The sequence below is a fragment of the Argentina silus genome, assembly GCF_951799395.1.
Source record: "Argentina silus genome assembly, chromosome: X".
In the NCBI taxonomy this organism is placed as follows: domain Eukaryota; kingdom Metazoa; phylum Chordata; class Actinopteri; order Argentiniformes; family Argentinidae; genus Argentina; species Argentina silus.
The window spans coordinates 27,992,761-28,005,939 of record NC_139653.1 but is presented as its reverse complement, the minus strand read 5'-3'; the positions used below and the strand labels follow the sequence as shown (position 1 = coordinate 28,005,939).

General features: G+C 39.9%; 1 protein-coding gene across 3 annotated transcripts in view; it reads right to left on the bottom strand.

Annotated features, from left to right (window-relative positions):
• Positions 1-12,868, bottom strand: part of lrch3 (leucine-rich repeats and calponin homology (CH) domain containing 3) — a 46,642-nt gene extending 33,774 nt beyond the window's left edge. For 2 of the 3 annotated variants that reach the window (XM_083695252.1, XM_083695253.1), the window contains exons 1-3: positions 12,610-12,868; positions 3,349-3,493; positions 2,876-3,002 (exon numbers count right to left, since the gene is read on the bottom strand). In XM_083695252.1, coding sequence (XP_083551378.1) covers positions 2,876-3,002; positions 3,349-3,493; positions 12,610-12,853 — 516 coding nt within the window. In that variant the 5' untranslated portion in view covers positions 12,854-12,868. Of the gene's footprint in view, positions 1-2,875; positions 3,003-3,348; positions 3,494-4,094; positions 4,784-12,609 lie in introns of those variants that run through there. The other variant, XM_083695254.1, reaches the window with a different exon arrangement.
• Between the last annotated feature and the right edge of the window lie 311 nt (positions 12,869-13,179).

Here is a 13,179-nt window from a genome sequence, read left to right as displayed (position 1 = left end):
TTTGGGAGGGTAGAATGTTCAGATAGAAATATGTTGTAGATATGTGTTGTAGATATATGTAGAATATGGGGTCATGTAATTAATATATCAAATTTCTATCTGCAACATTGTGAATGTTTCACCTCTGAATACATCACACATTAAGGGGAGAAGTTGGGAAGAAACAAGGACAGGAGTTAGGGATGTTATACTCCAAAAGTTTGGTTTGGAAATCAAACAACTATTATGAGGTTTAAGTATAGATTCTCAGCTTTTATTTGATGGCATTTGTGTACATATTGATTTCACCATTTAGAAATGACAACACTTTTTTTTACAAAGAACCCCCATTTCAGAGCTCCATAAGTATTGGGAAAGATTAATATAATGTCCAAATTAAGCACTCATGTTTAATATTTGGTCAACTATCCTTTGCATGCAATAAATGCCTGAAGTTTACAATCCATTGACCCCTCCAGATGCTGGGTATTTCTATGGTAATGCTCTGTCAGGCCTGTACTGCAGCAATCTTCAGTTGTTGTTTGTTTTGAGGTCTTGTTGCCTAAAATCTTATCAGGAAATGAAATGCATGTTCAGTTGGATTTAAATCTGAAGATTGACTTGGCCAGTCAATAACGTTCTACTTTTTGACCCTGAAAAAAACTCCAATGAATTTGGAGACATTTGCTGGCAGACAAGATGTTTCTGTACACTTCAGAATACATTCTGCTGCTGCCGTCAGTGGTTACATCATCAAAAAGACAAGTTAGCCAGTTCTAGTAACTATACATGCCCAAACCCTCTACCATATTTCAGATGCTGTGGTATGCTGTAAATCTTGGGCAGATCCTCTTTTCTTCAAAACTTTCCACTTGAAATACCTCTGGTACATGTTAATATTCATCTCATCTATGCACAAGACATTTTCCAGACATCTGCAGGCTTTTTAGGTACTTTTTTGCAAACTGTAACCTGACCATCCTTTTTGAAGATAACTAGTGGTTTGCACCTTGCAGTGAGAAGCCTCTATAGTTCGGCTGGTGACGTATATTGCGGATAGTAGTCTTTGACACATTCACGCCTACCTCCTCAAGAGTGTTGCTGATCTGTGGGACAGTTTTTATTTTTTTTCTTAATTATGGTGAGAATTCTTCAGTCATCCAGCGTAGAAGTCTTCCTTCTCAGCTCACCAATGCTTTGGTCCTCATGTTGACAGACACCAATAGCTGCCTGCACAAATTATGTGACGGAACACGCCTGACTTAACAGAAACACTTGTCAAGCCAATTGTCCCATTACTTTTGGTGCCCTGAAATAGGGGGACTATGTATAAAAAGTTATTTCTAAATTGTGAAACCAATATGTACACACATACTCTCAAATACAAATTGATGACCTCTACTTTAACCTCATAGTAATTGTTTGATTTCAAATCCAGACTTATAAGTATAGAACCAAAATAATAATAATAAAATAATAACAAAAGCTTCACTGTTGCATTACCCTACGTTCATAAATAACATGGGGTGAATCACCAGTGCTTCTATTATATGCATTCAGCCGCACAGCCGGCCACTGCAGGATCTGTACCACCGCTCCTGCAGGATTTTTGTGAAATATGAGTACGCCGTACGGAATAACGCAAAAGTTACCTTCATGTTAAAAAGTGCACTTTCAAGATTGTATAGTTTAAAAAGTTGAACAGGTATCATAACCACAACAAATAGCAATGCAAGTTTGACCTATCTGTTAATTTAAAGTTGAATTGGTGGGAATAGTGTACAAGTTGTAGGAGGAGTAGTAGGTGGAAGAATTGGAATAATAATAAGTATGTCGAAGAAAAATAGTTGGACTTGCTGAAGCAATTCCACCAAATGATGCCCTCTAAAATATCTAGTGGTTAGTTAGCTAGATGCTACAGTATTGTAATGTTCTTACTAGGGATGGGCATGATTAATCGACGATCGATTAATTGATCATTAGAATTTCGCCGATTACATAATTTTTTTAGTCGATGAAACTAGGCTTCGCGTCATGCCAAACAACTCCCCTTACCTGTTGTAAAATCAGCGAAACCCGCGGCCTTTTGGGGCTTATTGCTTAATTTTACCACACGGGGGCAATATTTGAAAAAAACGCCACAGGCCTACTCAGTTACCTGCGAGTTTCCGTGTATTTCAAAAGTAATCATGAAGAGGTCACGGCGAAGTGTGGTGTGGGACCATTTTGGTTACATTTGGCAAAACCTGTCCGACCTAAGTATTATATATTTGTGGTTAAGTTATTGTTTAACATGATTGTTTTTTTTTAATATTATTATTATTTTGGAAAAAAAACGAGGGTCAGTTGTGTTTATAAGCACCGGCTTAGCTGCAGGCTCCGCTGCTAGAGCACAGCAGCGCGTATCTTCAATTGAACGGATCCAGTTTAACTGCCACAAGAGTTGTTCATCTTGTTTGTTTAACTGCCACAAGAGTTGTTCATCTTGTTTGTTTAACTGCCACAAGAGTTGTTCATCTTGTTTGTTTAACTGCCACAAGAGTTGTTCATCTTGTAATAAAGATCTCAATGAGGAAAACACGCTGTGTTTTTGTATTTTCATTGCATTTTGAATATAGCCTATAAATAGTGAATTTTAATATAAAAATATTAATGATTAATCAAAAATCGATCGTTAATTCTCCCGACGATCGACTAAGACAATTTAGTCGAATGCCCATCCCTAGTTCTTATAGGTTGCCTAATCAAATACTTCCTCCTCTGGTGTTAAAGAATATCTACACAATTCTCACAAACCACCCCTAAATTCACATTTATTCAGCATTTTCCCCCTGAAACTTAAGTAATTAGCACTGGTCTTCTACTTAGAGTAGGGCCCTGGAGGTGCTGAACTGACCAATTCTGTGAGCTGCCGTAGTTGTCCCAGCTCCTCAGGCAGGGATACAAGCTTGTTGTTGCACGCGATTAGAACCTTTAACGGCAGACTGCACACCGGTCCGGGAAGATTCGACAGCTGGTTCCGGCTAGGTAGAGATGAATTAAAGAAAAAGAAAAAGGGAACAGTCATGTCTCAAGTACAAATCTACTCTCAACATTCCACAGCTGTTATAAGAAAATAATACAAAAAATAATAATAATAATAATTCAAAACTAGTTTGTGATTACTTTGATCACACTCCTCACAATCCTGTTTTATCTGATATCTTTCCCCATGTTTTGGTTCAGTCTTAGTGTTTTAACAGGCTGTTATTCCATTGTGGAGAATGTTGGTTCATACGAATCTGTCACTACTTGGTAATGTCATTACAAATGTATAAACATGTCAATTTGTCATGTTTGTCGACTAAATTGTGTGTGTTTGTGTATTACCTTATGTTCAGATAGGTGAGGGCCTGAAGGTTGAGCAGACTCTCAGGCAGTGAGCGCAGGCAGTTCTGGTACAGGTTAAGGTTCTCCAGCGATACAAACATGCATACCTCCAGAGGCAGCTCTGACAGCCGATTACGGGACAGGTCTTTCCAGAGAGAGAGAGAGAGACAGACAGACATTTCAATAGCTGACAAGACATGTGTAGAAATGGAGCATCTACTTGGCAATTGACCACTTTCAAACTTCAATACATTTAATAAGTTACTGATCCTGCATGAACTACTTGCAGAAGCACAGTGGGCCATTACCATCTCCAACCCAAGACACACACATACAAAGTGAAACACCCGTGACAGCTGAAAATAGATGCCAAGCTGACCGAGATAAAAGGACACTTTTCTCCCCCAGGCTTATCAAAGAGCTCAGTATCTTGAGTAGCTCTTTGTATGCTTGTCTAAATAAGAGAGGCCGACCATGCCTAATAATAGAATTATGCTGCATAGCTAAATAATCAAGCCCCCTCAGCAGGGCTGTGTGTTTGAGTTTGTTTGTGTGTGTGTGTGTGTGTGTGTTTTTTACATTTACATTTTTGGCATTTAGCAGACGTCTCTATCCAAAGCGACTTACAACAAATACATTTGTCTAAGTAAGTGAATCATCTATCCATCAGTCATCATAAGAAAAAGTAATCTATGCTAGGACCAGGGGCCGTTGGCAGTCACAATGCTAGAAGAAGGGAGAATTACCTTTTTCTTTTTTTTTTTCTTTTTTTATTAATTTATTTACAGTAGAGAAACTGTACTGGGGGTAGTGGGGATGAAGAGGTCTTTAGGAGGGAGTTAAGATGTAGCCTGAAGTGATGGGTCTTCAATCTATGTCGGAAGATTGGTAGTGACTCTGCAGTCCTGACAGCAGTGAGAAGCTCGTTCCACCAGCGGGGCGCCAGGACAGTGAAAAGCCATGACCGAGAAGCACGACCGCTGCATCCACGTAGAGGCGGCGGAGCCAGGCGGCCAGCCGAGGTGGAAGAGCGGAGTGATCGTGCAGGGGTTTGGGGGCCGACCATTGCTTGCAAGTAGGGAGGGGCTGTTCCCTTGCCGCCCGGTAGGCGAGCACCAGGGTCTTGAATCTGATGCGAGCTGCTACCGGGAGCCAGTGAAGGGTGCGAAGGAAGGGGGTGACATGGGAGAATTTGGGGAGATTGAACACCAGATGGACGGCAGCATGCTGAATGAGCTGCAGAGGTCTGATGACGGAGGCAGGGAGCCCGGCCAAGAGTGCGTTGCAGTAGTCACAAGTGTCACACTACAGTAGTGTGTCAGACAGTGACAAAGAAATGTCTGCCTAATAACATAATTAAATAAGACTACATACCAATAATTATAAAACAACAAATCTTATAGCCTCTGAAGATTTAAAACTTGAATTTAGTAATGGAGACTCAAAGATTAAGCTGCCACTGCAAACTTAATGCCTAAATGTATCACATGCATGTAATTTAGTTTGGATATGAGACCTGACTTCGCTTAGTGCATAACTGTGTAATAACTGTAATTTGTTTTTATTACAACACTCCAGAGTCTGTATCAAAAAATTGTTGAATATGTATTTTTTGTACTTTATGGTGTACCTGACCTGCAACAAACGTGTTGTTGTTGTCATCATGCGAGTGTGTATGTAAGAGCAGTCTAATAATCAAACACGGCATGTCAATGGATGAATAAATACAAATAATACAATTTGACAAAAATAAAAAATGAAACTCAACATACGATAGGAAAGGAGGACAATAAACCCAAAACATTGAAGAGCAGGACTGGGAAGGGAGGAGGAGGCATGCACAGACGGGGAAGGGAGGAGGAGGCATGCACAGACGGAGGCACAGTGTTAAGTAGAGAGTGCACGAGGACACTCACTGGACAACATTTCCAAAGTGAAGGCCTCTGACCAAATATAAGTTTAGTTTTACAACTTGATGTTACACATGTTTGTTTGTGTGTGAGTGTGTTGTATTGTTCAGTATCACCGTACAGTGTTGAGATGTTGCTGTACCCACTGATGGGGTTCCCAGCTTAAATCTATATTTATCTCTGCAGCTGTGTGCAGATCCGGGATATGAGATACAGGAAGTACTGCTCTACATTGGGGTTGCAAAGGGGCGGAAGGTTGAGTGAATTTCCGAAACATGGGTTGAGAAATCTGGGGAATTTTTCCCTATTACAAAAGCACATGGGGGGCACATAATGTGTTTACAATTGGTTTAAATTGCATGAAATAGGCTGTTTGGAGAATTACAAATCCTTGCATCAAGTTTTTGTGGAAACACTGCCATCTCTCTCACCCTCTTCTGTTTGCATTCTCGTAGGCGACTGGAGCTGTGGCCACACGCCACCTGACAATTCATGTTTCAGAGGAGCGCAACGGACGGTTTGCAGGAGAAAACCAGAGAACAGAGAGGAATAGCGGATCTGTGCACAGAGAAATCTTGCAGATCGTTGTCTTGACGCAGACTTTGCAAATAGTCCACTGTCAGGATTTTGTCACTGTTAAAGACCTAGGCATAACTGATGCATAACTTTATTTACTTTAATAGAAAATTAGTTTCTAAAAACTTCACAATAGAAATGACTTGTACATTGTAAATGCAGACTGTTTCTTTGAATAAGAACTGTATTTGAACTTTACGCTAAGCCTTATACAGGCTATAAGGAAAACAAATACAAAATATCAAGATATATCGTGTATCACAGGTGTAATCTGGAGCAAGATCAATGTTACTTCATACTTCATGTTACAATCTTACTCAATTACAGCTTAAAATGTTCACCAAGATTATGTTTAAAGAGGCTGTTTTTTCATTTGTAATAGAAGAGTATAATAAAAGGGTCATTGATAAATACAATCAGTGTGCAAAAACGTTTTTACCCATACATTCCTGTAAGTCACATGGGAATTTTCAACCCTACTCTCCACAACGTCCACTTCCCTCGCCATACTCTCCTTCCGACCAGCACACAGAAATACAGTGTGAAATGAGTATGCTCATCATATACAAACACACCAACATACTCAGCCTGGATGACAGAGAGCCAGACAGATAGCTGAACAGAAGTTATATAATACTTTCACCCTCTCCTTCTCTCTACTCTCCTAATTCTTTAATATCTTCCAGCGAGCTCCTCCCTGAGAAACAATGTGGAGAGAAGCAAGTCTGGCTGAAAAGCAAGAGAGGACAACAGGACAAATGTTTCCAACAGTCAGGCCTTAGCCTCCTCTCCTCCTCTCCTCCTCCGGCTTGTCTGTGTGACCTGTATGTTCGCCCCAAGCAACACCAAATTTGCAAGCGCCCTTATTGTCTCTCTCTCTCTCTCTCTCTCTCACACAGTAATGACTATGCTCCAATTCCTTAGCTTAGACAACAATCAGTGCAATGCTGCACATGTCTCATCATAGTCTCATCATTTCATAGTCTCTCTCTCCAACATACAATCTCTCACTAACACAGACACAAACCTGAGACTTCTGTTATTCAGACAAAGACTTATCTTTATCGTAGCTAATCACAGACAGGCTACACACTCAACCATTCCAGGCCTTTACACAGAAATGGATAGCTTAACTATGACATCATTCATCAGATATACAATGTTAGATTTATGATAGTTTTTTTTTTGTAAATCTCTGTTGCTTGAAACGGTGCTGTTTCCATTAATAAAGATGTTTATAAAGTGTTGCGTATTAAATTTTCCAAGATAAACGAACATCCAGTCTACAGTACTTTCAGCCGTGGTTCCAGCTATTTTAAACTCTGTTGTTTGGCACAGCATTGATGGTATAATTCAGTCCCTTCATGTGACATGCAAGAGGCATCACAACAAGGGCGTCCCTGTCCAGCAGCAGAAACATCTTGACTGAACTCCCTCCATCCCATCCTCCCTCACTTAATCTCTCGTCATCCCAGAGTGGATATGGCAAATCCATTTACCTACTACCTTGTACATTGTCTGCATTCTATTTTTGAAAAGTCATATAATTATGGAGGACTTTTGATTTCAATGTTTTGATGCACCACAACGACAAAATGCTAACTTCAATTTTAGTGTATTAAAGTGACTTTTCAAAAATGGAATGCAGACAGTGTCTTCACTGTAATCAGAGTAGGATTGGAGTGTCTGTAACAAGATCTGGGTTCAGAATATATTTAGAATTAAAGCAGATATCAGTGATTTTTTGAGTAATAAAAAAAGAATAAATGTATTGATTATGATTAAATTTACTCCTAAATACCTTTGAGAGTAGGACAAGTGTACCTCATCATACCAAAGCAATACAGACTTATTAGTGTGATTGCGGAGCAACACACTACTGTTACTCATCATAATTAATTTTATTATTACCATTATTATATCTTCTTCTCACTGCTACTCCTCCTACAGCTTTTATGCAAAACATACCATTTCAACTTTATAACATGCATAGGTCTAAGTTGAGTTTCTTGTATTCAACTTGTTGATACTCATTATACATACTTAAAAGTGCAAATGTTTTCATCGATGATGACCAAAGGATGCAATTTTTGGAACACTGCGGTTGGTACACCTTTTAAGCGACACACTCCAAACAATCTTTAAAATTGTTGCAGAAAACTAAAAAAACTATAAACCCTGTAAAATGTCTGACACCTATTATACTTTTTAAACTATTCAACTTTTTTTCACTGCAAAAAGTCCCATTGGGTTTACATGGAGTTAAAAATTTAACTTAACTGAGACTGAATTTGAGCAACTTACTTTGAACTTTGTTCATGGTGGCCATTAAATCGCTTAGCAACCAGTTGCAGATGAATAAGACATGTTTATAAGCCGAATTGAGCAAATGTTGTCAAAATAACACTTGTAAATTCAATACCCCATGTTGCCTATAGTCCTACAAAAGCATTTTCACTGATTAAAACAGCGATATGGAAGATAGCTAATATCACTATTGCGAGTGAAATATTAGCTAGCTAGCTAGCCACCTTGCTGGCTAGCATGTGTCTTATGTCCCTAGCTAGCTAGCTCTGTATTTTACAAATATACTAACCAAATATGATGCCAGCATTCAATCTAATCTAGAAATATAGCTAGTGTAACTAGCAAGACAGGAATACCAGCTAATTTTTTTTGCTGTTGAACATTAAAAACACACCATTTCGGTCAATGCTGTCTAAATCCGCCATTTTCGTCAATCTACATAAAAACAACTATTGTGGCTTAATGGTTATGACAATACATTCCAGGCCTATAGACCAGAGTTCAAGTCTCACCTGTGGCAAATAATTTATCATACCATTTTAGTGTTTTTCCATGTTATCCATCACTCTCTCTCTCCAACAACTTAAGTATGTCAATTATCTTTACTGGTGGGTAAGTAAGCTTAAATGTACTTATAGTAGATTGAACACACTACTCCTCTATCATACTTTAAGATGGGAACACCCAGAACACTCTGGGACGCACCACAACACTCTGGGACGCACCACAACACTCTGGGACGCACCAACTCAACAATGCAGTGTGTAGTCTGGCTCAAACTTTATAAAACTTGAATGAAGCTTTTTGATACTACATGCTATTAACACTGGGTATTAGACTGGGTTTAAATTGTCACTGTAAGTTTACTTTTCATTGTTCTTCAATGTTTCCCCTTGGTTTCTTTTCCACAGTGGGGGTCAAGGTTATGAATTGTGCGCACGATGCCAGTGTAGCACCCCATGCTGACATAGCCCACCAACTGGGTTGGGGTGAATGTCAATTTAGGAGATAAAAATGTCTAATTTTAGAACATATGTTTATTGTCACTGAAGACATGTTGTAATGCTGAATAAACTCACCATGATCAATGTGGTAGAGCCATGGCTTTAGCTTTGGAAGATCTACCCATTTGGGGTCCCATCCCAAATGGATAGATCTTCAGTCTGTACTTCCCAGACAATGGCTCTCTTGTTCTCCTCTATCCTCTCATCTCTTCCTTCTCCTCTATCCTCTCATCTCTTCCTTCTCCTCTTTCCTCTCCTCCTCTTCATCTCTCCCTTGCTGCATTCGACACTACCCTACCCTTCTACCTCTCTGATGACGTAAATACACTTAAACATAAAGAACTCAGGAGGATAATTCTCTCATTAGTATTTTATTAGGCAACATGTAAGAACATTACAATCCTGTAGCAACTAGCTAACTTACCATTAGACATTTCAGAGGGCATAATTCCTTTGTACCCCTTCAAAATGTAGGGTCATTTTCAAGAGCCCAGAGCCCCCCCTTCTCCCTACCTACTATTTCTTCATCATCAGGGGCAAGCTTTCTCCTCTTTGAAAAATATATCAAGAAGAATTTGTTTGACTAACTTTAGCTAGCCCCAGCTTGTATCATCATAATTTAAACTGATATGCTCGCTAAATATCACCTTGAGGAACTGTGTTAGCTAGCAAAGTCATATAAAAAATAACCATCATCTAGCTAGGATAGTCGACAACGTAGTCAACAACACATGTTGAAGGGAATTTTTGTGCAACAAGTTTGTAACTTACCGCTAGCTAGCTCTCTCTCTCTACCTTATTGTAGCTGCTCAACCCTGTTCTTGACCCACCGTCACTCAACTGTCTGTCTCTCTCTCGCAACTCTGCTCCGAGGTGACTGGAGAAGATGCTGCATCTGCGATCTTGCCTATAGACTACTAGCTGTGCGAGTGGTTGACGCCCTGTCGCTTGCCCTAGTTGCTCAAAGTGGAGAGAGCGTGGAGAGCCTGTATGTGTTACTGCATACCTCATACAATTCTAAAATCCCACAGGAGAGGAGGTAAATATCTTGTAGTGGCGGGCCACTGCTGAATGCATTGCGGAAACACTGTTCTTAATCGAAGATAAAAAGGTTTCTCACTAAGGTAATGTGCATTATCTGCAAAATGAGAAACAGCGCCCACAGTGAACAGAAGTGGCCACTACAATCAGTGTCCACTATAATATCACTCTCCGTACCACCTATCCCCCGGAGGCACACCTGTGGCAAAACGTATCATACCTTTTTACTGTTTCTTTCCCCATCTCTCACTTTCTCTTTCTTCAACAACTTACGTATAGAAATGACATTTACTATTGGGGTAAATTAGGTATAACTTAAGGTTTTAGTAGATTAAAGAGTCTACTCTCTCACTCCACTGAACCACCCCCAGGCTCTTTGCAATTCTTAGAACCCCACTGCTCTTACACTTACACTGTTGAAGCTAGGAACACCAAACCAACTTCATAATGTTAACATAAGTCGTACAGGGTTTTTCCTGGCTCAAAAAAGAGCTTAGGTGGGGAGCAGGGCATGGTGGAGGATTCATGGTTGCTTGGGGGGTCCGGGGACATGTCCCCCCAGGAAGATTTTTAAATGCCTAAATGGTCAGTTCTGGCGCCTTAAAATGAATGCTGGAACTGAACAAAGGACAGTTTGATTGACATGAAGTTGGCTGGTATACACTCAAAACACAATGATAAGGTGGTCCTCCTGGAAGGTGGTTTTACATCCCTGCTATAGAATTACTAATAACCTGAATTATAACCCATCCCAGCCTTACTGTATACAAAACCAAGTTGCTCACCCCTGTCCCTCATCAAGAATCAGCCTCAGACTGCTGTTCCTCTGCTACCTCTCTGGCTCTGTACCTCCTGTGTGTTTTCCCTGATACTTATCCCTAATCTAAGATGACTACAGTGATTTAATGGTGTCATATTCCAAATCACTTTAATTGCATTTGTTACAACATGTGTTAATTACAAAAACTGGTAAATTATTATTATTCAATTTGGTGGCTGTGTGTGCTTTGAATGCTACTCTTCACCTAGCTTCATCAAGTCTTTTGCTAAATGATCAATCTATTTAAAAACCTGAATATAGACACTAATGTTATATGCACACCAACTGTGTCAACCTAACTTTTCAATTTGTAGTGAAAATGCCAATGGTTACCAAAAGCTTATTTATCTCACTTGACAATACTCAACGATAGAAGTATGTCACTAAACTTCCTCCACTACCAATAATTAATACTTTTAGCTAGCTAAGCAAGCACAAAGTTTCTACTGAAATTTCCTTTTCTAGTTATTACTGTATATTCTGTTTTTGTTGACAGGAGGTTTTGTAAACTAATTATGTATATTTTTAAATAATGTTTAGAAAAAGTAATGCTGCTCTTAAGGAATCAATGTAATTCCGTAAGCAGCAGATGTCATAGAAATATTGTACCATTAGCTTGTTATAATGCATTGTCCCCATTTTTACATGTTGTTGGTGAAATCACAGCTTATTTAAATAGGGCCTATGGCCATACTGACCAAACATTTTTACTTATGACAGTCTCTGTAGAAGCAAAATACATGGTTAGAAACTGTCTGGAGTAATCAATTATAAACAGGTTCTCTTTTTCAAAGTGGCACATCCCTATAAGCAGAGATAGTCATTTAGGTAATTTCCATCCAGACCATCAATATAGACTTGTAATAGATACACTCAGAAAGTCATTGTGAACGTACGTTTGTGTGGCGTGTGTGTGTCCCAATCAGTGCACTAACTGTCCTCCATCCAAACAGCGAGACGATGCACTAGCACAGCCAATGAAAAACCAACAACAAAACAAACAAAAATAGCTCCATGTTCCCCTCTCATTTTCTCACCCACAAGTAAATATGATTTAAAACAGGAAATGAACGTTGCTGTCTAGTACGCCATAGTTCGTGTTGCTTATTCTTGCTTTACCAAGCTTTTCCACACATTCCATAAAGGTAGAGCCTTGGGTCCGAGTCTGTAAAGTCTCGCGCCACGTAATATGTTAGAACATTTATGATTGATAACTGTTAGGTTGGAACACGTGGAAATTCCATTGATTTGAAGTAGGCTACATTCCAAGTATTAAAAAAAATGACAAACGAATTTGACCTAGCTAGCGAACTTCTTGTATGCGTGCTGGCTGGAAAATGTCATTCCTGACACTAGTATCACACACCCGTGTTTACTGCAACTGCCTGGTCGCTAGCTGCTGGCTAGCTAGCTTTAGCTGGTTATCACGGCTGTTGGCGGGTGTCCTGACGTTACTCCAATAAACAATTTATTGAGCAATCAAACGCGCTAGTTTGTCAACGCCACCGTCCTTTGCCGTTGATGAAACGTTAGTTCAATGTGATTTAATCCACTTTGACAAGACTATTTTCATCTATCGTTTCCCCGGCCCTCCTAAACTTACCGGCCCGAGTTGTGTCTGTGAGGTCGTGGTTAGTGGCGCTCCTCGGGAACTCCTTTAATTTCCTGCCGCTGAGGTTGAGACAACCAGTTGCCGAAGCTTCGTCTAATGCCCTATCCAGTGATCGATTCCAAGATGTGGGACCAGGTGCTCCTACTCCATTACCGGGGGCCCCTACCGCCCCGCAATTGCCGACCGCAAAAGTGGGTCCGGTGTTCTCCGCAGACACCAACACCGAGGCCGCCATTACACAGCTAACTCCCACCGATTCTCCCTGGCTGGCTTTCCCACTGCCAGATTGTACGCAAGCGCAAAGTCTAGACCGTTGAACGAGTTTTGGGACCAATGAAAGACAGCGGCCCTAATTTAATTATGATATTATAGCAGCCTATAATAATTTATTGTCTCCCCCACAGAATTATATAAAATCTTCATATAATTATATGGTTTCCTCTCCTTATTGCCGACCCCTTCCAAAATTCTGACATGATATTGTTGACAGCTCAAGTTCTCGAAATATGTCAGATCAGATGTTACTTTTTCAGGAATTGCAATTTCTCTGGGAAAAACGTC